At 41.6% G+C, this 25589-nt stretch overlaps 1 protein-coding gene across 5 annotated transcripts in view; it reads left to right on the top strand.

The window, feature by feature from the left end:
* Nucleotides 1-25589, top strand: part of CFAP43 (cilia and flagella associated protein 43) — a 107280-nt gene that overhangs the window by 27029 nt on the left and 54662 nt on the right. For all 5 annotated transcript variants that reach the window (XM_062214746.1, XM_062214748.1, XM_062214749.1 and 2 more), the window contains 8 exons: nucleotides 5-72; nucleotides 2293-2424; nucleotides 5346-5462; nucleotides 14781-14861; nucleotides 17687-17835; nucleotides 19309-19412; nucleotides 22589-22729; nucleotides 24122-24294. In XM_062214746.1, the coding sequence (XP_062070730.1) occupies nucleotides 5-72; nucleotides 2293-2424; nucleotides 5346-5462; nucleotides 14781-14861; nucleotides 17687-17835; nucleotides 19309-19412; nucleotides 22589-22729; nucleotides 24122-24294 (965 nt within the window). The remainder of the gene's footprint in view (nucleotides 1-4; nucleotides 73-2292; nucleotides 2425-5345; nucleotides 5463-14780; nucleotides 14862-17686; nucleotides 17836-19308; nucleotides 19413-22588; nucleotides 22730-24121; nucleotides 24295-25589) is intronic.

The raw sequence follows: 25589 nt of genomic DNA on the forward strand, positions 1-25589 counted from the left end.
AAAGACAGGAGAAATCTTATCAGTCCAGTCACCATGGTATATCAGAAGGAGGGCGTGTTTACTTCTGGAATTGTAATGTATTTTTTTTCTTCAAAATTAATTACTTTCTTTTTTTTTTAATTAAACTTTTATTTAATGAATATAAATTTCCAAAGTACAGCTTATGGGTTACAATGGCTTCCCCCTCCCAAAACTTCCCTCCCACCTGCAACCCTCCCCTTTCCCGCTCCCTCTCCCCTTCCAATCACATCATGATTGAGAAGGGGTAGCAGCGGGGAGAGAGAAGTGGAGCACGGCGCGGAGGCGGCCATGACGCCCCAGGACGAGAGCCAAAGGAGGGCGGCCGTGGCCGGGAACGCGAGGCGCCCGGCGTCACGTGACTAGGAGGGCGGCTCGCGGGCACTCGCGCCTGGTGCCCCAGGAGCGCTCACCAAAATTAATTACTTTCAAGGAAAAAACACAGTTTCCATTTGCTGTCATTTAATATTATGAGCTATATTTTGGGATGTCAGTTTCTGCCAGATTATAAATTAAAATGGCTTCCTCTTTAGATGCTATTATAAAATGTTTTATTATGAGCGTAGAAAATAAATGCAAAAGCAGAAGGAACAGTACAGTGAACTGCGGTGTGTCCATCTTATTGCAAATAAACAAAAATGAAATTTATAATCTATTACCCTCTCCTGATTTAAAAAAAAAAACACATAATATCTGTAACTCAATTCCATGCTCATTTTTGCACCTAATATATTAGGTTGTCAGAGGTGAATCTGGAGACTTCTGTCTCAGCTTCAGCTTAAACTCTCACATGTGCCCGATTAGCTGTTATGTGTCACATTAGCATTGCTAATACTTACACTGGAATTAGTAGTCATAGCTTGCGTTCCCTTGGTGCTTACTTTGTGTGAGGCACCAGGCTAAATGTGCTTCTGTTACTGCCTTATTGTTCCTCACCTTACAAACCTTACCAAGTAGAAACTGTTGACATCCTTCTTCTACAGATGAAGGAACCAAGTCTTGTGAACTTCACTAGTGAGTAAGTAGAGGAGCTAGGTTTGGACCCAAAGGCTTCATTTCCAAAAGCTTTGTTGTCCTTTGTCAGAACATATGATCTCAGTAAGCATGAAAAGGGTCAGAGCATGTGTTTGCCTTTTCATGCTGTCGTAATCACTGTAATCAATGGCAAGGTTTAGAATTGATCAGTACTAAAATTTCAGGTCTAGTGATAGCTACCCTGAGTCCACTGTCAGATTTATCTGTTCCAGTGCCATAGATCACATCTCCAGGACCTGGAGGGTGGCTAGGCAATAGTATTAGGATGAGAAAGATGGTTCCACCCAAGAGAATCTATATGGAGGTCAGATACCTACACTCAGTTCACAGCCCCCTTCCTGCAACTTTGCAGTGAAATACCCTCTCCTCCCTCCTACATTCAGTGCTTTTATGGCCTTTTGTGATTCTTATCCTCTTCAAGGCCACCCTTTAACCCTGAAGGAGTGGTTGCAGCATTTGCCCTGTTGAGGAATGGACAATGATGATGAGCTTGGGAAAGCACCTTGCATGTCCCCTCACCACCACCAGTTCCCAAGCATCAGAATCCAGCTAACTCACAGATGCCAACTTTTAGTTAAAATGGGGTCTGATCTAGAAAATGATAAATAAATTTGTCAAGAACCTCCTCATTGTTGTAAAAATAACTCATTGCTTTTTTTCTTTTGACAGGCAGAGTTAGTGAGAGAGAGAGAGAGAAAGGTCTTCATTGCTCTTGAAAATAGTTAAATTAACCTAACCTTATGTACAACCAACTTGTTCTTAATTGATACCGTCCATGTTCTAGTATTGTGTGAGGAACTAAAAGAGGATACATGAAATAAAAGACACACTTCTGATCTTGGGTAATTTAGGCAGATAAGAAGTGACCGTAATCATAATTAAAGAGCATACATTTAGGGTAGTGTCTTTTGAACGAAGCAGGCACGTCATATGAACTCTGCCTCATTTGCTTTACTTTCTGTATAGTAAAGAATGTGGTGGAAGATAGATACTAGAGAAGCTCAAATATAATTGAAAAATGTGCCACAATATAGATAAAAATGAAAATTGACCAGGGAATTTGGTTAAAAATTGCCTACATAAAGATAAGATTGCATTCTACATTACCAAGACATAGATGATGATTCCAAGTAAATGTAGATAGTAACCTATAAGCCTTAGCTTGTCTCATGAGAAAAGTATATTATGCATTGACTGAGACTGATTTTCTGCATGTATCTCATTGTTTTTGATCTCTAGGATGGCTTTATATATTCATTTATTATTAAAGATTTAAATTACAAAATAGAGGATTTTCTTGAGATTGAAGAGCCTGTGGAACATTTGATGTTTTCTCCTAGTTACAAAATGTTGCTGATTCAAACAGATAAGGTATGTTAGATGGTGGTTTCTTGATATGCAGTTTTCAGATAACATTACTATCTTCATTACATGAATGGAATGAAGGACCAAGTGTGTGGCGTTGTACTTCTACGCTAGTCAGGACTGTTGTAAGTGAAAACATGCCTAATTTAAAAGGCCTAAATAAGAAAGAGATGGATGTTGGGTTTTGTGCACGTAACTGAAGCGCAAGGCTATGGACCAGAATCCATAGGCTCCAACGATGCTTCCTGCTTCCGTGGTTTGTCCTCCTGTTTCTGTTCTGCTTTGCTGCCTTTCCATGCACTTTCTCCCCTGTGGTGTTGAGAGCCTCCTGCAGCTCCAGCTTATACTTCTAGCCTCTTGGTAGTCCTGCTGGAAAACCATCAGCTGGGAAAAAAATGTCCTGGAATCTAGATTTATTGGATAAACTTGGGCCACCTTTCTGCTCCTGGATCATTCACTATGGCCAGAGGTATTCTACACTCTGGCCAGGCCTAAGGCATATCCCTACCCTTGGACCCTGGGTGGAGTCAACCAACCAAAATGGGACTGAGACTGGGGACATGGGTGGTTCTCTAAGGGAAATATATGTTCTGTAAGAGAAGGAGGAAGGGGAATCAGTGTAGGGTGAAAGCAAAACTCTACCTCAATTATGCTTTGAGGAAGACTCCTAATTAATAGAATAATCCTCAAAGGTCAGGATTAGCAGCTGTTTTATATTGTTAGGCAATAATTTCAGATGGATTACAAAGTTTAATGATGTTCTGACTAAGAGAAACTTAAATTGGAATATGGAATGCATTTATTTTCTGGAAACTACCAGAAGTTAAAACAACTGTTCTGTGTTTTAATAAATATATGACAGACCTTCGATGTCTATGGACAGCAGGAAATTTTTAAAACTTTCATAATAGAAAAGAAAGAGACCAAACCAAACTGCTAAAAAAAGAAAAGTACACTACAAAGTACAAATTAAATGGACATCTCTGACAGAAGATTGGACACAGCCAACCCTAGTGAATGGGAAGATAGAAATTGTCATTCAGAAACTAGCCTGGAGAAGCAAAAGGGAGAGGCATGACTAATACAGCAAAAAGATGCAATACATGCTTCATTAGAATTCCAGAGAAGAGAGAAAGTAAGGCAGAGGCAGCACTTAAAGAGATACTGATTGGGGGCCGGCGCTGTGGTGTAGCTGGTAAAGCCACTGCCTGTAGTGCCAGCATCTCATATGGTCCTGGCTGCTCCACTTCCAATCCAGCTCTCTGAGGTGGCCTGGGAAAACAGTAGAAGATGGCCCAAGTCCTTGGGACCCTGCACCTACATGGGAGACTGGAGGAAGCTCCTGGCTCCTGGCTTCAGATGGGTGCAGCTCTGGCCCTTACAGCCATCGAGGGAATGAACCACTGGATGAAAGACCATTTACAAAAAAATTAATCCAAGACAAAGAGAGAAAATGAGCTACAAAACAAATGAGATAAATAGAAATCCTAAATTAAAATGATATGTTTTAACTTATATTAGTAATTGCAATAAAAGTAAAACCAGATAAATGATGTAATTAATAGTCAAAGGTTGCCAGACTGTATTTTTTTTAAATCTGTGTGCTACAAGGGACATATCTAAAACATAAAAGTGTAATGAGACTGAAAGTAAAAAGAAAAAAAAAGATGTGTAATGCAGACATTAACCAGAAGAAAACCAGCAGAGATATAGTGATATTAGACAAAATAGACTTTAAGGTAAAAGTCATTATTTCAGTACAAGAAAAGATTAAATTCATCAAGAATATTAAACACTTAAAGTATATATGTACCTAATAACATAGCCATGAATATCTAAAAGCACAAAAGAATGACAAGGAGAAACATAATAGAGGGGCATTTTAATATACTTCTCTCCATTTATTATAGAATAAAGGATGTATGATCCACAAAGCAGCTGAAGTGAGCAAAACATTTTTCTGTATTACTTGGCGCCCTCTAGTGACATCCCGCGTCATTTCAAGTAAAAGCCAAAATCCTTACTGTGTTTTAGAAGGCCCTTCGTGGTGTGAACTCCACTGCCCACCTCGACCGTATGGCTCACTCTCCTTGACAACTCTTCTGTCCTGCTTCAGCCACACTGACCCCGTGCTGTTTCTTGCTCAGCGTCTTTGTGCTCCGACTCTCCATCTCTTCCCAGAGAATCCCCATGGGTCCTGTGCTCATTTCCTCCAAGTTTTTGCTCTAAAGTTACCTTCTCACTGAAGACTTTCTTGGAGACTTGGCTAAAATTTCACCCGCTCATTTTGCCACATAATACATTCCTTCCCTGCGTATTTGTTGTATTTTTGGAAGTATTATTTGTCTTCTGAATGCCCCAGTAGAACGTAGGTGCCGGGAGGGCTGGGAGTTTTTGTCTGTTGTGTCCTGTGTTGTATCCCCAGCCTGCAGACCAGGGACTGGCACAGCAAATCCACTCAATATTTGTTGAAGGAATAAATATAAGATAAAATTAGTGAATATCTGTCCAATTTTGAACTCTTCAGACTTAAAATTTTACATAAATAAGAACAAAAATATTCCTGTGTAACTCGAGTAAACTTGAAGAACTTGTGATCAGTTGAAAATAGACTTCTTGTTGCTGGTTTAATAATCATATTATCACATTATATTACAGATACTTGGCAGAGATGCCTAAATTACAGGATCCCTTTTTTTAGAAGTAAATTTGGGTGCTGAGAATGATAAGTCCAAAAATGACAGCTCTAGCACTCCTCCACAATTTCTACAAAAGCTTAAGTTTTTAATTGGCATCCTCCATTGCCTTTAAAAAGGTGGTAGAGTTTAATCCAGTAGGCATTTAACAAATATTTATTAAACCAATATAATGCAACAATTACAATATGTTTCTTCTCTTTTCCTTTTTATAAAAAATGTATTTACCAGGGATCTGTTTATATCTACACTTTTGGTGAGGAGCCAAACCTAGATAAAGTACTAGATGCTTGTGATGGGAAATTTCAGGCAGTGGACTTCATTACACCTGGAACCAAGCACTTCATGGTAAGGAATATTCTTTTGTGTCATAGAAGGATGTAAAAACATGATGTTTCAAGATTTAAATTCTTGGGATAGGCTTTGTGATGCAGTGGATTAAGCTGTTGCCTGGGACATCCACATCCCACATTGGAGTGCTGATTCAAGTCCCAGCTGCTCCACTTCTAATCCAGCTTCCTACTAATGCATCCTGAGAGACAATGGCTGCTGGCTCGAGTTCTTGGGCCCCTGCCACCCATGTGAGGCAATAGAAATTATGGCTCCTGGCTTTAGCCTGGCCCAGCTCTGACTGTTGCAGGCATTTGGGAAGTGACTCAGGGATAGAAGATCAATCTCTTTCTCCTCCTCTCTCCCTGCCCCCATCCACTCTCCCTCCTTCCTTCCCTCTCTCTCCCTTTCTGTGTGAGTGTGTGTTTGTGCATCATGTGTATGCTTCTTTGTATTTCAAGTAGAATACAGTAAATAAATATTTCAATCCTAACCCACATATAATTTGGTCACTTGGAAGTTCATATGCAAATCTATACAAGTAGGAGACAGAGGGTATGCCAGTAATCTCCATCATCAAAACTAGTCCCCAGCTAGAATGGTACCATCATGTTGTGGCTTCATAATATTGTCCTTGGGAAGTGGCCAAAGTGATGGAGATATTAGGAATCATCCCTTTTGAATTCACCACCCAATCTTTGCAAGCAGGCCTTCAAACATGTTCATTAGTACAAGTCATCATGCTCCGTTAACAGTTAGCATTGTACTTCATTTCAAGTGATACAGTAGCACCTCCTAAGGACGAAAATGACTAGTTGCCTCACACAAAACATGAATTCAATATGCTTAGAAAACAGTTCCCTCCGGCCGGCGCTGCGGCTCACTAGGCTAATCCTCCGCCTTGCGGCGCCGGCACACCGGGTTCTAGTCCCGGTCGGGGCACCGATCCTGTCCCGGTTGCCCCTCTTCCAGGCCAGCTCTCTGCTGTGGCCAGGGAGTGCAGTGGAGGATGGCCCAAGTGCTTGGGCCCTGCACCCCATGGGAGACCAGGAGAAGCACCTGGCTCCTGCCATCGGATCAAGCGTGGTGCGCCAGCCGCAGCGCGCTACTGCGGCGGCCATTGGAGGGTGAACCAACGGCAAAAGGAAGACCTTTCTCTCTGTCTCTCACTGTCCACTCTGCCTGTCAAAAAAAAAAAAAAAAAAAAAAGAAAAAGAAAACAGTTCCCTTTTCATTTAGAAGCTGTGTCCTTCTTTTCAGGAAATTCACACTTCACCTTTTGTTGATCTCAATAAACATATTTCAATTTTATACAGTGTATCAAAAGTTCCATTATGATTCTGGGAGTTCTAGCAAATAAAAACACGCACAGGCTACAGAATAGGTGACATTTAAGGTTTCTTCCAATCTGGAGGTTTGATTTTGTGATTTTCCTTCCAGATGCTGTCTGGTAAGGATTATGTCTATTCTCGGGGTTGTTTCAACCTGAGACTCTATACAAGATTTTCATGTTTAGGAATTGGAAACTGGACCTTTTTTTTTTTTTTCATCTTACCCACATCTTAGTGTTCAAGAAACAACTTAAATTGAACACGATTGTACTTTTGGTTTTCAGTATCCCATGTAAGAGGAGCTCGAAAATCATCACTCCGATCCTCACAGGGAGAAGGCTAAACAGACCTGAAAATCAATAGATCTTAGATTTCTCAGAGAATTGAGGTCACAGGGCAAACCACTGCCTCCAAAATTGTTGCCCCTGACCAGAGAGAGAGAGAGACAGGCATGTGTAGAGGCCCACAGCTCACCAGAATGGAAGCCCAGAAGCAGAAACTCCCACTAGAGTCAACATCAGGGATTTTACAACTGAAGACATTATACATCTCAAGCCTTATTTAAGAAGTCTGTAGAGAAACCCAGAGACAACAAGAGGCAGAAACAAGCATACTAGAGGAAATTTTAGCCTCTGATACCTGTAGCTTCAGCATAGAGTAGAGACAGCTTAACTTGGACTAGAGAAGTATGAAACGTCATACGAAAGCCTGTTTACCTGTTACTTTTTCTTATGGCATCACGCCCAGCTTTCAACAAGAGTCCCTGGGGGGCAAGTGTGTGCCCCATGCCCCACATCAGATTGCACGGGTTTGTTACCAGACTCTGTCCCCTGGCTCCAGCTTCCTGATAATGCAGACCCTAGGAGGCAGCAATTACGGCATAAGTGATTGGGTTCTTGTCACACATGTGGGAGACTTATTTTTTAAAAAAAGATTTCAATTATTTATTTGACAGGTAGAGTTACAGACAGTGAGAGAGACAGACAGAGAGAAAGGTCTTCCTTCCATTGGTTCACTCCCCAAATGGCCACAACTGCTGGTGCTGCATCTATCCGAAGCCAGGAGCCAGGTGCTTCTTCCTGGTCTTCCAGGCGGGTGCAGGGGCCCAAGCACTTGGGCCTTCTTCCACTGCTCTCCCAGGCCATAGCAGAGAGCTGGACTGGAAGAGGAGCAACCGGGACTAGAACCAGTGCCCATATGGGATGCCAGCGCCAAAGGCGAAGGATTAACCCAGTGTGCCATGGTGCTGACCCCATGGGAGACTATTATTGAGTTCCCTGCTCCTAGCTTTAGCCCCAGGCCCAGAGCCATTGCACACATTTGGGAGCTAGTTCTCATTCTCTCTTTTTCTCTCCCTTTCTCAAATAAATAAATATTTTAAAAAGTTGCAAGGCATACTAAAAGGCCAAGCGTATATTAAGAGACAGAATCCAACAAAATTTAAATATAAGAGAAATGTTGGAATTATCAGAACAGGAATTTAAAACAACTATGAGAAATATGCTAATGGATATTTCTGGAAAAGTAAATACTATGCAAGAATAAGTGGGAAATGTAAGCAGAGATGTGGAAACTCTAAGAATTACTAGGAAATTCTAGAAATAAATGATACCATAGAGAAGTGATTGCCTTTAATATCCTCATCAGTAAACTGAACATGGCTGAGGAAAGAATCAATGAGCTTGAAAAAAATACCAATAGAAACTTCCAAAACTGAAATGCAAGGAGAAAGAAAAATTAACAAGACAGAAGATCCAAGAATCACAGGACAAGTACAAAAGGCATACTTGTAGTAAGAATATCAGAAGGAGAAAAAAAGGGGGCGGGAAAGAATAGAGGAAATGTATGTAGAAATGATGATGAGGCTTTTCCAAAATTAATGGCCAATACCAAACCACACATCAAGGAAGCTCAGAGACTACTTAGCAGAATAAATTATTTAAAATAATATTTTATGCATATCATTCAAATTGCAGGAAATCAAAGACACAGAAAAAATTCTGAAAGGAGGAAAACTCACTATTCCCATAGAGGAGCAAGGATAAGAATTATGTTAGACTTTTCTTCAGAAACCATGCAAGCAAGAGTAAAGTGAAATATTTAGAAGTGTTGAAAGTAAAAAGAACCCACCAACTTGGAATTCTGTATCCAGTGAAAGTATCCTTCAAAAGCAAAGGAGAAATACTTTCTCAGAAAAATAAAAATAGAAGCAAACTATTGCCAATAGACATGTAAGCAAGACAAGATAAAAGAAGTCCTTCAGAGATAAGGATCTGATAGGCAGAAGATCAAAGTCAGTAAGGGCATAGTTTAATTGAACCTCACCACCAATCAACTGGATCAAACTGATATCTGTACTGTATTCCCCCATATCCTTATCAAGCTTTTATTCACAAAGGCTGATCACATTCTAGGCCAGAAAACACACTTAAAAATTTGAAAGAAGGTGCTGGCGCTGTGGTGCAGCTAGTAAAGCCACCGCCTGCAGTGCTGGCATCCCATATGGGCTCCAGCTCGAGTCCCGGCTGCTCCACTTCCAATCCAGCTCTCCTCTATGGCCTGGAAAAGCAGTAGAAGATGTCCCAAATCCTTGGGCCCCTGCACCCGCGTGGGAGACCTGGAAGAAGCTCCTGGCTCCTGGCTCCTGGCTCCTGGCCCCGGCTTCAGATCAGCCCAGCTCTTGTCATTGCAGCCATTTGGAAAGTGAACCAGCAGATGAAGGACATCTCTCTCTCTCTCTGCCTCTGCCTCTCTGTAACTCTGCCTTTCAAATAAATAAATAAATCTTTAAAAATTTTTGAAAGAATAGAAATCGTGCAAGGTATGCTGTCAGGATACAATAGAATTAGTTTAAAAGTTCATAATAGAAAGGGAATGGGAAACTCTAAGAATGCTTGAGATTAAATACAACACATCTAAACAACCAGTATTTCAGAGAAGAAGTCTCAAGAGAAAACTTTTGAACTAAATGAAAATGAAATACAACTCACCAAATTATTAAGATGCAATAAAAGCAAATAGAAATTTATGAGATTTCGGCCGGCGCCGCAGCTCAATAAGCTAATCCTCCGCCTGCGGCGCCGGCACACCAGGTTCTAGTCCCGGTCGGGGCGCTGGATTCTGTCCCAGTCGCTCCTCTTCCTGTCCAGCTCTCTGCTGTGGCCCAAGAGTGCAGTGGAGGATGGCCCAAGTGCTTGGGCCCTACACCCGCATAGGAGACCATGAGAAACACCTGGCTCCTGGCTTCAGATCAGCACAGTGTGCTGGCCACAGCGCGCCGGCAGCAGCGGCCACTGGAGGGTGAACCAACGGAAAAAGGAAGACCTTTCTCTCTGCCTCTCTCTCTCACTGTCCACTCTGCCTGTCAAAAAAAAAAAAAAAAAAAAGAAATTTATGGGATTTCATGCTTATGTTAAAACAGAAGGAAGATCTAAAACCAACAATCTGAGCTCCCACCTTAGGAAACTAGAAAAAGGAGATCAACTTAAGTCAAAAGTAATCAAAAGAAAATAAATAGTACAAATTAGAGCAAACATCAATAAAGTTGCAAATAGGAAATCAATATGGAAAAACCAAATCAAAAGCAGATTCTTTAAAAAAGATCAATAAAATTGATAAATTTCTAGTCAGACTGGTTAAGAACAGCAGAGAAGATGGCAAATGTCCATTATCAGAAATTAAAGAGGGTTCATTATTACTGACCTCATGGATATTAAGTGGATAATAAAGGAATATTATGAACAATTTTGGGACCTCAAATTTGATAGCCTAGATGAAATGGGCTGAAGCCTTGCAAGACATCTGCCAAAACTCACATGAGAAGAAACAGATAGTCTGAGTGGGTCTATATCATAGAAATTCAATCAATAATTAAGAACATGTCAAAACAGCATAGGCCCAGATGAGTGAGTTCACTGGTAAAATCTACTGAATATTTACAGATGAATAATATCATTTCTTTATAATCTCTTCCAGAAAATGAAAGCAGATGAAGTACTTTCTAACTCATTCCTTGAGGCCAGCATTCCCCTAATATCAAAATCATACAAAATATTACAAGAAAAGGAAACTACAGATCAATATCCTCAACAGAATATTAGCAAATTGAATCTAACTATATAAAAAGCATTATTATACACCACAATGAAGTGTGATTTATTCCAGGTTCACATGGCTGATTCAACAAATTGAAAATCAGTTAATGTAGCCCATCACATTAATAGGCTAAAGAAGAAAAATTATAGTCTCATATTAGTGGGTGTAGAAAAACATTTCATGAAATACAATACTCTCAGAAAATGAGGAACAGACAGTGAATTTCAATGATAAAGAATATCTACAAAAACCTTCCATCTAGCGTCAAATTTAATGATGCCTCTCCCTACTCAACATCACATTAAAAGTCTAGGTTTACATTTATTTTGGTGCAAAAAATTGTGACCTCTATGCATAGTTTTCTCATAATGTGTATTTTCCATAAATTTTTGCAAAATCCCTCATAAATGGGTAGAGATTGGCCGGCGCCGTGGCTTAACAGGCTAATCCTCCTTCTTGCGGTGCCAGCACACCGGATTCTAGTCCCGGTTGTGGCGCCGGATTCTATCCTGGTTGCCTCTCTTCCAGGCCAGCTCTCTGCTATGGCCCGGGAAGGCAGTGGAGGATGGCCCAAGTCCTTGGGCCCTGCACCTGCATGGGAGACCAGGAGAAGCACCTGGCTCCTGCCTTCGGATCAGCGCGATGCGCCGGCCGCAGCGGCCATTGGAGGGTGAACCAATGGCACAAAGGAAGACCTTTCTCTCTGTCTCTCTCTCTCTCTCGCTATCCACTCTGCCTGTCAAAAAAATAATAAATAAATAAATAAATAAATGGGTAGAGATTGCATGAACATGAACAGCAAGATTCAATACTGTGAAGATTGACAGTTGTCCCAACTTTATGTACAGATTCAACATAATTCAAATTAAAGTCTCAGCAAGCTATTTTGTTGACTGATTCTAAAGTTTATATAGAAAGGCAAAAGACCCAGAATAGTCAATACAGGATTCAAAATCAGAAAATTAACAATACCCAACTTTACAACAATATAAAACTATAGTATCAATCAGGGTGATATTGGTAAAATAAAACACAAATTAATCGTTGAAACAGAATAAAGTCCAGAAACAGACCCACATTTAATTTTTTTAATTTATTTATTTGAAAGAGTTACAGAGAGGCAGAGAGAGAGAGAGAGAGAGAGAGAGAGAGAGAGGTCTTCTATCCGATGGTTCACTCCCCAATTGGCAGCAACGGCCGGAGCTAAGCCAATCCAAAGCCAGGAGCCAGGAACTTCTTCTGGGTCTCCCACGCAGCTGCAGGGGCCCAAGGACTTGGGCCATCTTCTGCTACTTTCCCATGCCACAGCAGAGAGCTGGATAGGAAGTGGAGCAGCCAGGACTTAAACTGCTGCCCATTTGAGATGGTGGCAATGCAGGCAGCAGCTTTTTCTGCTATGCCACAGTGCCGGCCCAGGACACACATTAAATTTACTCAGCCTGTCTTCTAACAAACAAAGACAATTTGATGAAGAAAAGACAGCTTTTTCAACAAATTGTACTGGGACAAATGGGCATCTACATAAAAAAAAATCCAGACCCAGAATAGTACATCTTTCATAAAAATTCATTCAACCTAAATGTAAAATGCAAACTATAAAATTCATAGAAGTTACATAGACAAAAAAATCTAAGTGGCTTTGGACTTGGTGATAACTTTTTGATATAACACTAAATCACATTTTTTAAAAAATTTATTTATTTATTTGAAAGTCAGAGTTACACAGAGAGAGGAGAGGCAGAGAGAGAGAGAGAGAGAGAGAGAGAGAGAGAGAGAGGGAGGTCTTCCATCCGATGGTTCACCCCCCAATTGGCCACAACAGCTGGAGCTACACTGATCCGAAGCCAGGAGCCAGGAGCTTCCTCCAGGTCTCCCACACAGATGCTGGGCCCAAGGACTTGGGCCATCTTCTACTGCTTTCCCAGGCCATAGCAGAGAGCTGGATTGGAAGTGGAGCAGCCAGGACTAGAACCGGCACCCATATGGGATGCTGGTGCTTCAGACCAGGGCGTTAACCTTCTGTGCCACAGCGCCAGCCCCTAAATCATATTTTATGAAAGAAAAATTGGTGTTATATTATTAAATTAAAAAAACTCTGGAAGACAATGTCAAGAGAATGAAAAGACATCACAAATTTGGAGGAAAATCTTTGTTAAACATAAAAAAATCCAACATATACAATGAACTCTAAAAACTCAATAATATGAACATGAGCAAACCTATTTTTAAAACTGGACCAACAAAATCTGAGTAGTCCCATTACCCAAGAGGACATACAGATGACAAATAAACAAACTAAAAAATGTACAGATCATTTTTCATTAGGGAATTGCAGCTTACAACAACATTGAGATGCCACCACCACCACTTAGTATATTTAAAATCCAAAACACTGGCAAAACTACATGCTGGGTATAGCAACAGAAGCACTCATTCATTGCTGGTAGGAGGGAAAAGTGGTATGGCCATTTTGGAACAGAATTTGGCAGTTTCTTACAAAACTAAACATACCCTCAATCATATGACCTAACAATTAAATTCATTTGTATTTACCCAAATGAGCTGAAAACAAATGCCCACACAAAAATACTGCACATGAACATTCATAGTGGCTTTTTTCATGATTGCCCACACTTGGAAATAACCAGATGTCCTTCCTTCAATAGTTAATGGATAAACAAACTGTGGTACATTCATACAATGGGATATTATTAGTGATAAAAAGAAATAAGCTAACAAGTCACCTAACGTCATAGAGACTTAAATATACGTTGCCAAGGAAAAAGAAGCCAGCCTTACGAGGCCACATACTGTATGATGCCAACTATATGACATTCTGGAAAAGGCAAAGCTGAAGATACTAAAAATATCATGCCTGCCAGGGATAGTGTGAGGAGGGAGGGAGCGATGAACAGGTGGAGCCTGGGATGTTTAGGGCAGTAGAAATATTCTGTCTGAAACCATGATGGTAGACATATGTCCCTATACATTTGCCAATACTACAGAAATAACAATGCAAAGAGCAAAACCTAATGTGAACCATGGAGTACAGTCAATAATAATTTATCAATATTGGTCATCCATTGTAACAACTGTACCATACTTTTTAAAAAAGATTTATTTATTTATTTATTTGAAAGAGTTGCACAAAGAGAGAAGGAGAGGCAGAGAGAGAGAGAGAGAGAGGTCTTTCATCCGCTGGTTCACTCCCCAATTGGCCGCAGCGGCCAGAGCTGTGCCGATCTGAAGCCAGGAGCCAGGAGCTTCTCCTGAGTCTCCCAAGCAGGTACAGGGGTGCAAGGGTTTGGGCCATCTTCCACTGCTTTCCCAGGCCATAGCAGAGAGCTGGATTGGAAGTAGAGCAGCCAGGACTCCAACGGGCACCCAAATGGGATGCTGGCACTGCAGGCAGTGGCTTTACCTGCTACACCACAGAGCCAGCCCCCAACTGTACCATACTAATACAAGATGTTAGCAATAGGGGAATTGTACCTGCAAAGCAGAAGCGATGAAGGAACTTTGGACTTTTTGCTCAAGTCTTTTATAATCCTCAAATTGCTCTAAAAATAAACCTTTTCATTTTAAAAAGAACACTGTATGATTTCCTATTCATAGACTTATTCACTGGAAACCAATCCCATTGAACTTCAAGTGACTTTTAAACGTTACATGGAAAAATTTTTATTCCACTGTTCTTTTCAGTTATTATGTGTTACTTTGATTATATTAAGATAATAGTTGCTTGTTCAGAAAAGAAGTATTGATTTTGAAATCATAAAATGCTTATAAGTCATGTAAGTAAAATGAAATTCCATACCAGCTCATCATACTTACTACAAGGAGTGTAGAACATGCTTCTGTAGAAGAGTCATATTTCCCATCCAGAGCCTTCTGTTTCTTTTGTTTGCAGACACTCACACATTCCGGGGAAGTCTGTGTTTGGTGGATGGAGGAGTGTGTCTGTGCAAGCAGGATTTATCTGAGTAACCCAGTAAGTGTTCCTGACAAATGGAGTTGTTTTTAAGATGTAGAATTCTAATCCAGCGTACCTTTCCGTATTCACCTGTCAGTAGTGTGGAGACGCTTGCTACAAGAGCCTTGGTGCATTTTTGCAATTCTGAAGCACATGGCACAGCCCACAGAGTGCAGTGTGATGTGCTGTACTGGTGTAGCGGCACAGATAAATTTTCCAGTGGTGGCAGTTATTTCCAAAATCCTGGTGGGCTGATCTCACTTGTGTTGCAAGGTCACTGTGGATGCTGGGGCTCTCTAGCACACAGGCTCTCCAGAAACCAGGCCAGTGGAGTCTTCACCAGCCAGTAGCTCCTCAGAGCCTTGACAGTGGAGGCAGGGGAGGGTACTCCAGGGCCTTTTTGTTGTCATCCTTGTTGCTGCTACCAATAAGTTGAAAGAACACTTTGTACATTTGCTCAGAAATAAAACGCCCCCTTGGCTACAGCTGGTGAAATAGCCCTACTTTGCAAAGAGATCAGTCAGAAATAGAAGAAAAACACCACTCTCACCAGCTTAAGCCAGAAATTAAAAAGTAGGGGTTATTGGCTTCTTCAGCTATCAGGTACAAAACTTGTCTAGCCTTGTGTGTGCCTCAGAGAGCAGCTCCAATGATACTACCAAAACCTTGCTTTTCTCTCTGTTCAGACTGAAACCTTTTGCTTCATCTTAGGCCTCATTTTTTGGGTGCCACAGGGGCCAGCCTCACATCACACTGTCAGGGAAGAACCTTTCTACAGTAGGGAGGAGGAATTAAAAAAAAAGTTTCTTCTTTCCTGAGGGCATGGTAAATGTCTTTTTTTTTTTTTTTTTTTTGCCAGAGTTAGACAGTGAGAGAGACAGAGAAAGAGGTCTTCCTTCCGGGTAAATGTCTTCTAATGGCCTGACAATACCCCTGAGCTAATCACTTCCGACAGAGGTTAAGAAGAGCTAATTGGCCTAAGCTCAGGGCTGGAAATGAGAGTCACTTCCATTCCACTGAGCCTTGAAAGCAGGGGAGGTGTGGTTTCTCAGTGGATATTCAGGAATTTCCAGAACAAGAGTGTGTGGGTGCTGAGCAGCAAACCACAACTGCCCACAACACCCGTCACAATGCGGTGCCATTATTTCTGCCACATTCACAGTGCAGAAAACACAAACAATGTAAAACAAGCAGGACTTACCTCATTCCCCTTTGCCAAGGAGCAGTGTGGGCACATTCAGAAGACCCCCACAAACCTTCCCTGAGCTCCAGGCCAGGCCTGGTGGTACACCCATGAGGTTCAGGCTGCACTGAGCAGGACACTGGTCTTTCCTTACTGGAGGCAGATCCAGCAAAGCTAAGGCCAGAACTACCTGCCTGTGTCTGGGACTGTGTTCCCTTCAAGCCTTTTAGGCAGTGGTTTCAGGAAACCCAGCCCACCACAATAATAACAAGGCACCTGGACACTAGCAGTTTCCCTTAGGGGCACCTGTGAGGGAACATAAGGCCCACCTGGCTATTGCTGTACATTGTTAGACCAATCCGTGTTGCTCTGGAAGGCAGAGATTGTTTTGATAACATAGATAAATAGATGCATGCACACATGCACGCTTACACACACACACAGCCGCCAGGAAGGCTTTCAGTTTAAAAATAGCAATAATAAACACTCACTCAAATTGGGAGTGATTCTAATAGTTCCAGTAAGGCAAGACACCCAACTGCTCATCTGAATTTAGTCATTGGATCCCAGCTACTCAAAATAATAATCTCTTAATTCTTTTCTATATGTAACATTTCATGATTTCATTCCAAACAGTCTACAAAGTGTAATTATAAAGGAATAAATTTGATTCCTTAAGTATTATGAAAGTCAATTGTTTCTCTTCAACATTATGTTCTGTATAAGTAGTTGTGAGATAAGCAGTAATCCGTTATGCAGTTCTTTGGTCACTGCATACGTGGCCCAGTGATAGAATTATTTTATTCAATCATCTTTGGTCATGCCAGCATCCCAGGAGTCACCATTATTCAGTAGATAAATGCTGAACTTAAAACATCATTAACTTTCTTTTTTTTTTTTTTTTTTTTTTTTTTGACAGGCAGAGTGGACAGTGAGAGAGAGACAGAGAGAAAGGTCTTCCTTTTGCCGTTGGTTCACCCTCCAATGGCTGCCGCGGTAGCGCGCTGCGGCTGGCGCACCATGCTTGATCCGATGGCAGGAGCCAGGTGCTTATCCTGGTCTCCCATGCGGGTGCAGGGCCCAAGCACTTGGGCCATCCTCCACTGCACTCCCTAGCCACAGCAGAGAGCTGGCCTGGAAGAGGGGCAACCGGGACAGGATCGGTGCCCCGACCGGGACTAGAACCTGGTGTGCCGGCGCCGCAAGGTGGAGGATTAGCCTAGTGAGCCGCGGCGCCGGCTCAAAACATCATTAACTTTCTAAAAGATGTCCAAAAGATGCTAGTAATGTGTTTTAAACGTCTTATTTTATTTTTCATTGTTGGCCTAATTCCATAACCATTAGATAGATTATTGGCATAATGATTGCATCATCCTTTAAAAGTAAACAATGAATCCATGGTTTAAAGTTCAAGAAATTAATCTTAAAAAAAATTGTAGGAATTTATTTGTCTATTATTCTAATTTTAGGGTAAAAGAGTAGGATACATAGGTTCCCATGACTGCAGATGCAGTTGATTTGCTCAGGAATGTGTGGTTTATAGTTTGGACACCACACCATGCTTGCACCTCTTCCCCTTCTGCAAGCTTTCCAAATAAATTGTAGAATTCTTATGTGCAGGAGAGCAGGCTTCATTCTCTCGGGGCGTTATTTTGAACAGACAACAACTCTGGCTTGCTCTCCTTCCTCGCTCTCTGCTGCTGTGGGGACCGTGGATGGCTGTGTCCACTTCCTCGACGTCCATGATGTAGAATCCCCCAAAGCAATTCACAAGGCCTTCCTCTCAGAGTCTTCCATATCTCATCTCACGTAAGTACCTCCTGTAGGGGATTCCAGCGAAGTCATCATTTCTTTTAAGTTTTACCTGTTTTCATTTGTTTTGAACTCAAACATTTTCACTCAGTTATAAAATAAAATATATAAAAATATATAAAAATAAAAATAAAAATTTCTCCTACCCCCAGTTCTGTCCCTGAAGGCAAATTCTTGAGTCTCTTTCCAATGACATTTAATTCATAAATAAGTGAAAAGGTAAGAGCTTCCTTTTGTTTGTACAGATAACGAGCAAGAACTCAGGAGTATGCCAGGCGCTCCTGTTGTATTAACTCCGTGAGGTAGACACTGCTGTTGTCACCACTGGACAGGTCATGAAGATGAGGCACCAAGGTCAGACAGCCTCTCAGCCTTACACAGTGAGTGGCACATGCCAGGCCGCTGGGCTCCAGACACACTGCCTTTGCTGTCAGAGGGAGCAAACTAGATGCGGTGTTCTGCTCCCCATTTTTCTTTTCACTTCACGGTATATTGGAGAATGTTTTATATCATTGTTCTTCACAGCTGTGTAGCATTCTGTTCTACAAATAGACCATTGTCTCTTAAAAACAGTATATCCGTGGACATTTAGATTATCTTAAATCTTTTGAGGCAACCTTTTTAAGAAGACAGTATAGAGACCTTGGATTTGAACTTTTGTGTTATGCATTGTACAGCTTATCATGGTGGTGTTAATAAGAACTGACATTTGTGCCCCGTTTTGCATTTGGAGGTGCACTGTGGCTCACTGGCAGTGGTCTTGAAACACCACTAGGACAGGTGCTCTGCTAGTCCCTGTTAGACAAATGAGGGACCAGGGTCAGCTAAGTGAAGATAAGTCTTTGCCTGAGCTGCACATCTGGCACACGGAGGAGCTGGGTTTCTGCCTTTGCAGCTGCTTCTGCCGAGCTCTGTGGCTTCCAGCTCAAGAGGTGGGAGGGGGCTAGGGCCTCCCTTAATCTACTTCCTGCTCTTCATTAGTTGTCCTTCTCAGATTCTTTTCCTTTATTCCTTGCGTTTTCTAATTTGATGAACTTGTAGAGATGTCTGACTATGTTCTTCTTCCTCCTGCCAGGCACCAGGCACAGGGTACTGAAATGTCACCCTTATCATTAATTTAAGAATTGCTTATTTCCACTTGAAACACCAAGAAGGCTCTATTGACAGTTTCATTCACTTGTGGTGAAACAGTTGCCCATCTTTAATGAGTCTTGTTGACTAGGTACTGAAAAGTTTCAATTTAGAAATGGCGTTGGCCTAGAGTGTAATGATTACACCTGCATGTAAACATCATTACACAATATTACCTGTGTGCAATTACTTGGCTTGTACAAGGCCGGAGAGTATTAAAAATTACACATCGCAAGAATGATTGGTTTTGCGCACATCTCCATGTTCAACCAGTGAATTTGTTTACCATCTAATTGGTGGAACAAGTGGGAGCTGATCACCAGAGTTCCTCTTTTCTAGCTATGACCAGCGGGGATTGTATCTCTTGGTTGGAACATCTGCAGGAAAGATCTTTGTTATGAATGCCAGACCCTCGAGCTCATTTCAAATCCTTGGTTTCACAGGTATGGCAAAGAATGTTTATTAATTTAAACACTGATCACTTTATTCCAAAGAATTTAAGGTTATGAAAGTGGAGCTATCGTTAAATAATTATTTGTGACATATTTTCTAAAAAAGAGACATTTAAGTAAGTGTTAGAAGTTTTTTAGGAGAATTTCCACATTATGTTTAGAAGTATTTGGATCCTAAGCATCGTGTGCTTGGTACATAGTTGATGTAAATAGATTTCCTTGAGTCAGTATTGAATTGACTGAACAGTTCTAATGTTATTAAAAAGTAAAAATAGATTTTTTAAAAAAATATTTGTACTTAATAAGTAACAATTTTTTCTCTCTGGTTTGAAGTACTACATATATATATATACACAAATATATATGTTTATATATATGTACATATATTCCCAAATATATTTTTTAATTGTTTGCTGATTTATAAAAATTGTTGAGTGCTTGCTAGGTACAAAATGCTGAACATGGACTTTCTGGGGGATAGGAAGATCCAGGGGACAATTTAGTAGATAGGAAGAAGCAATTAATTCTGCCAGGTATGAAGGGAAGGTGGGCACACACAAGGGGTCATGGAGGATTGGAGAAGAGTTTTCCAAGGGTTTAAGGGAGTGGGCTTGAAACATTTTCATGGGTGCAAGATGGGGCTGTTAGTATTCCAGCTCAAGACTAAGTTTGAGCAGAGGCACTTGGGGTGGTAAAAAGTCTGGTGGCACAAAGTAGATGGGAACGTTTGCTGGAAGATGCCCATGGGTGAAGTCTGGAAGATGATGAAAGGCCTGGAATAGAATTCCAAGGGCTCTGGAATTTTCTCTGTGGGAAAGAAAAATTTGCATGAGGTTTTGAGATGGGGCTGGCATGATCTGATTTTGTTTTTACAGAACAATTCTAGTATTAGTGTGAAGGTTGGAGTAAAAAAAGCAAGAGAATGGAATAAAAAAGACAAGACAGGAAACTCACAACAGTAGTGAAGGCAAGAGACAATAATCAGAATCACAACCACCAACATTTATTGAGGGATGCCTTTCTGTATGATAGCCCATGTTCTAAGCCCTTGGCATGTGTTAACTTATTTAATTCTTAGAGGCAGATACTACTGTTAACTCTTATCTTGCAGGGAAGACAAATGAGGCTCAGTGAGGTTAAGAACTTATTCAAGGTAGGACTCCAATTCCGGAAGTCTAATAACTTCAGGGCATGTACTCTCTTCCACAGTAGACTCAACGGTAGTCATGGAAAGAGAAAAGTGGGAGTAGCTAGGAGGTATGGAATTGGTAGGGCACAGTATTTGTGAAAGGGGGAAACCAACAATGACAAAAATTTCCAGATGGTGTCTTTAATTAAAGAAAAAAGTTTTGGGGGTTGAGTTCTATGGTGACATGATAAGCTCTGTTGGCTTGATGCCAATAGACTCTTCATTTGGTGATACTTAGCATAAATTTGGAAATAGACAGGCTTAATGATGGAATTCTGATTCTGAAACCACTGACGCTGGGGATCTGTTCTCAGGAAGATAGAGTACAGGCAAGCATTGGGCTTAGCAGTGAAGATGCCCACGTTCCGTATCCGTGGCGGAGTACCTGGATTTGAGTCTTCACTCCACTTCTGGTCCAACTTTATCCTAATGCACACCCTGGGAGAAAGCAGATGATAGGTCATGTACTTGGGTCCCTGCCACGCACGTGGAAGACCTAATTTGGCTTCCAGGCTCCTGGCTTCAGCCTGGCCCAGCCTTGGCTCTTGCAGACATTTGAGGAGTGAACCAGTGAATAGAAGACCTGTTCTCACTCTTTCCCCTATCATTCTGCCTTTCAAAATAAGGTAACAATAAATCAATATTAATAATAATAGACAATAAAAGCAAACCTAAATGCTTAATGGGACCAAACAGGTACCCTAAACATGTAAATTGTATGGCACTGAGTGTGTGGTATGGCCCATGGATGCATAGCCTACCTAAATGTTCCATTTTTTAACATATCTGGTTGGCCAGAGGGTAGGATGGGAAAAGCTGGGAAGAGAACTGAGGTCCAAATTCTACACTGAAGCTGTGGACAAAGATGATGTGGTGAAGAAAACTGAGGGTGGCCTGGAGTAGCAAGGGGACTGAGAGTCACCCCTCCAAAAGAGCTTGAGGAAGGCAGGCTTCCTCTGGGATGAGGCCCTCCCATATTTTCCAGTCAGCATAGTGATGCCTGAGAGAGCTACTGCTTTGAAATGGAGAGAAAAAGAGGTTATGGAAGGAACACAGGTAAGAAAATGAAGTCAGTTAGCTATAAACCTTCTTTATAAAATTTGCAGTGGAGCAAAGAGAGTCAGATGACAAGTGTCATGGTTAATCAGAGTTGAAGGAAGGTTCTTAACTGAAAGGCTGAATAGAAGGAGCAGTAAGGGACAGAGGAGGATAACAAGAAGTGACTGACGGTGCCTGATCTGATAAGACATCGGAGGACTGGGCTCAAAATCACCAGTGGGAAGAGGTTACATTTCATTCCTGCATCAGTGTCGGGACTCCAAGGAGGAGAAGGCAACAGGAAAAGTGACACTCTGGATAAGAATGCTGAGCTGGGTTTGGGTCAGATGCCCTCAGCTGTCCTTGGTAAGGAAGAGGGAAGGTCATCTGCTGCACGCCCCAGGAAGTGCTGACATCAGGGCCTGTAAGGTGGACACTTTCATTAGTAACCCATGGAGGGTGGAAGAGTTAATCTAGAATGACTCCCACGTAGGCTCCAGGCCTGGCACACCTTGCAGGGACCTGATAAGCTGGATTCTAGAGGCACAAGCTCATAACACCCTGTGGATTCCCATCATACCCACCTTGACCTCAGATGCAAAGAACACTGATTCCTGAGCTTATTTGATGTTAGGAGTAGGCAACCTGGCTGGAGTAGGTGCACAAGGCCCCAGTGTGCATGGAGACTGGAGGCCACCTGGCTGTGGAAACAGCTGAGACAAGTGGAGCTGGTTGGAATCAGCTGCGCCACGCTTCTGATCAGGAGAATCTCCTATCTGTTCATCCTATCCCTGTCACACAGTTTAAAGCTCACTTTAAATGTCCAGTAAATAAATTCAGATCAAAATATTCAGTGAACACAATTCTATAACACGACATCTTAGTTGGGAAGTCAGAAGATTGTTTAAACTTTTCACTAACCCCTGGTGTTTGCTTTCAGAGGTGGGCAAAGACATTTTGCAGATATCCACAGTGTCTCTCTTGGAAACAGAGAGAGTGAAAGTGCTGGTGCTTTACCCACATCCAGAAGCAGGAAGAAGCAGGCTGGAAACATTTACTCTGCCTAGGTCACTACCAGAAGGTAAAGATAAGTAAGCAGCCAATTCCGTCCCAGTCCAGAAAAATCCTTGCTTCCATCTTGCTTTGTTTTGTTTCTCATCTGAAATAGTATTGTTTTTCCCTCTGAGCATGCGAAGAGGTAAAATGGTCACTTTTTGTATATCTTTGCACAGTAAACCAGATGTGCCTGCTGAATAATTTGAAATGTGGACTTTCCTCTAGGCCTTGGGACTCACATGAGTCTGCTTTATTATCAGAAAAAAGACAGAGGATTAACTCATGTCAAATTGATTTGTTAATCTGTAACGTTTCTTGTTTCATAGACTTCAATATAAATTCAGATACATGACAGTGTAGTTAGCTTCACTGATAAAATTCTAAAGAAGGTTTTCTGGATATAAGGGTACGAGAAAATAGATGCCCTTTCTTTGATTTAGATAACATATCTTTCTGAGTAGTGATTTTACCAGTTTAAGGAGTATCAGAGAGATGAAAAGCTCAACACACTTTTTTTTAAAAAGATTTGTTTATTTGAAAGGCAGCATTACCAAGAGGCAGAGGCAGAGAGAGAGGTCTTCCATCCACTGGTTCACTCCTCAAATGGCTGCAATGGCTGGGGCTGAGCTGATCTGAAGTCAGGAGCCAGGAGCTTCCTCTGGGTCTCCCACTTGGGTGCAGAGGTCCAAGCACTTGGGCCATCTTCTACTGCTTTCCCAGGCCATAGAAGAGAGCTGGATCAGAAGTAGAGCAGCCAGGTCTCCAACTGGCATCCTCATGGGACTCCAGTACTGTAGGTGGTAGCTTTACCTGCTACACCACAGCACCGGCCCCTCAAAAACACTTTTGTGGTTTAATGAAGGATCTGTACCATTAGGGTCAGCACTATGGTGTAGTAGGCTAAGCCTCTGCTTATGGCCTGGGAAGATAGTGGAAGATGGCCCAAATGCTTGGGCCCCTGCACCCATGTGGGAGACCCAGAGGGAGCTCCTGGCTCCTGGCTTCGATCAGCTCAGCTATGGCCATTGCATCCATTTGAGGAGTGAACCAGCAGATAGAAGACCTTTCTCTCTGTCTCTTCCTCTCTGTCCATAACTCTGCCTTTCAAATAAATAAATAAAATCTTTTTTAAAAAAAGGATCTATACCATCATAAGTATATTAACATTAATGCTTTGTCTCTAAGTTAATTGAAGAAATTAACCAATGCCTTACAAAAGACATTTTACTATCAATACTCAAGTATTTCTAGTTCAGACAAGTTGTTTTTAGATATTTTTTATTACTTAATAGCTTCTGCAATATTAATTGAGCATTAAAATTTTTTATTTTTGCTTTTTATAATGGTTCATAATTATTTTTAAAAAGCAAAATTGCTATGTGGTGTAAGTAATGTTCTTCCTCTCCAAATCTCATAGTGCCTACAACCTTTGCTGATGATAGAGGGCGGCTGAGGAATGAGTTCATTCACAGGAGCCTGTATGAGACGGAGCACACTCTGTCTTCAGCAGTCCTGGAACTTCAAAGTAACCGAATATATGGCTTTTGTGACCAAGTGCCATACATCTGTAGCTATCTTCTTCCTAAAAAAGTACGCCAAAGCTTGAGCATGCTATCGTTTATCTTGCAATTGCATTAACAAGTGGTATTAATTGGATGAGAGTCTCTTAACTAACAGAACAGTTAACAAATGACTTCACTGTATTAACATACTTTCCTTGAATTAACTCTACATTAGTGTTATTTGTTAATCCATCAGAAAATGCATTTGAGCAACTTTACCCTCATGCCACACACATTAAACTTGTCAGATAAACATGCAGGCAGCACAATATTAGTCTAGTGCCTTAAAAAAAAAAAAAAAAACCTCCTAGCATTAGAAAATCTATTCCATAGGTGTCAAGGACTATAGGGTAGATAATTTTCAGTGCAACTTTGCATCTGAGATCTAAGCAAAATTGCACAAAATAATTAAACTGCATTTCTCACATTCTTTCATCATACTCTCTTCAAACTTTCCCCATATTGTGTCACTTCCTAACCCATTTTTAAAAAAGATTTATATGTTTATTTGAAAGAAAGAGCTACAGAAGATGCAATGGTGGGGTGAGAGAGAGAGACAGAGACAGAGAGACATCCTCCATCCACTGGTTTACTTCCCAGAAGGCTGCAATGACTCCATCAGTGCTTTCACATGGGTAGCAGGAGCCCAAGCACTTGGGCCATCCTCTGCTGCTTTTTCTCAGGTGCATTAGCACCGAGAGCTGGATCATAAGTGGAGCAACCGGGACTTGAACCAACAGTGCTCATTTGGAATGCTAGCATCTCAGGTAACAGCTTAACCCACTGCGCCACAATGCTGGCCCCAAATCATGTAACTTCTTACTGCATGTACTGGCCCAGTGCCCTTCTGTTTGCTCCCCTCTGGCCATTAAGTTTCATGCCCGTCTTCCAACCCCAAGAGTATTTCCCTCTCTGAATATTTTTGTTTGTTTGTTTGTTTGACAGGCAGAGTTAGACAGTGAGAGAGAGAGAGACAGAGAGAAAAGTCTTCCTTTTTCCATTGGTTTACCCCCTGAATGGCCACTATGGCTAGCACACTGCACTGATCCGAAGCCAGGAGCCAGGTACCAGGTGCTTCCTCCTGGTCTCCCATATGGGTGCAGGGCCCAAGCACTTGGGCCATCCTCCACTGCCTTCCCGGGCCACAGCAGAGAGCTGGACTGGAAGAGGAGCAACCAGAACCAGTGCCCTAGCTAAGACTAAAACCCGGGGTGCCAGTGCCACAGGCGGAGGATTAGCCTAGTGAGCCATGGCCGCTGGCCCCCTTCTCTGAATCTTTAATCGGGGCCCTTTTCTCCCAGATTAGCCAGTGGACATAAAAAT

The sequence above is a fragment of the Lepus europaeus genome, chromosome 17, assembly GCF_033115175.1.
Source record: "Lepus europaeus isolate LE1 chromosome 17, mLepTim1.pri, whole genome shotgun sequence".
Lineage (NCBI taxonomy): Eukaryota > Metazoa > Chordata > Mammalia > Lagomorpha > Leporidae > Lepus > Lepus europaeus.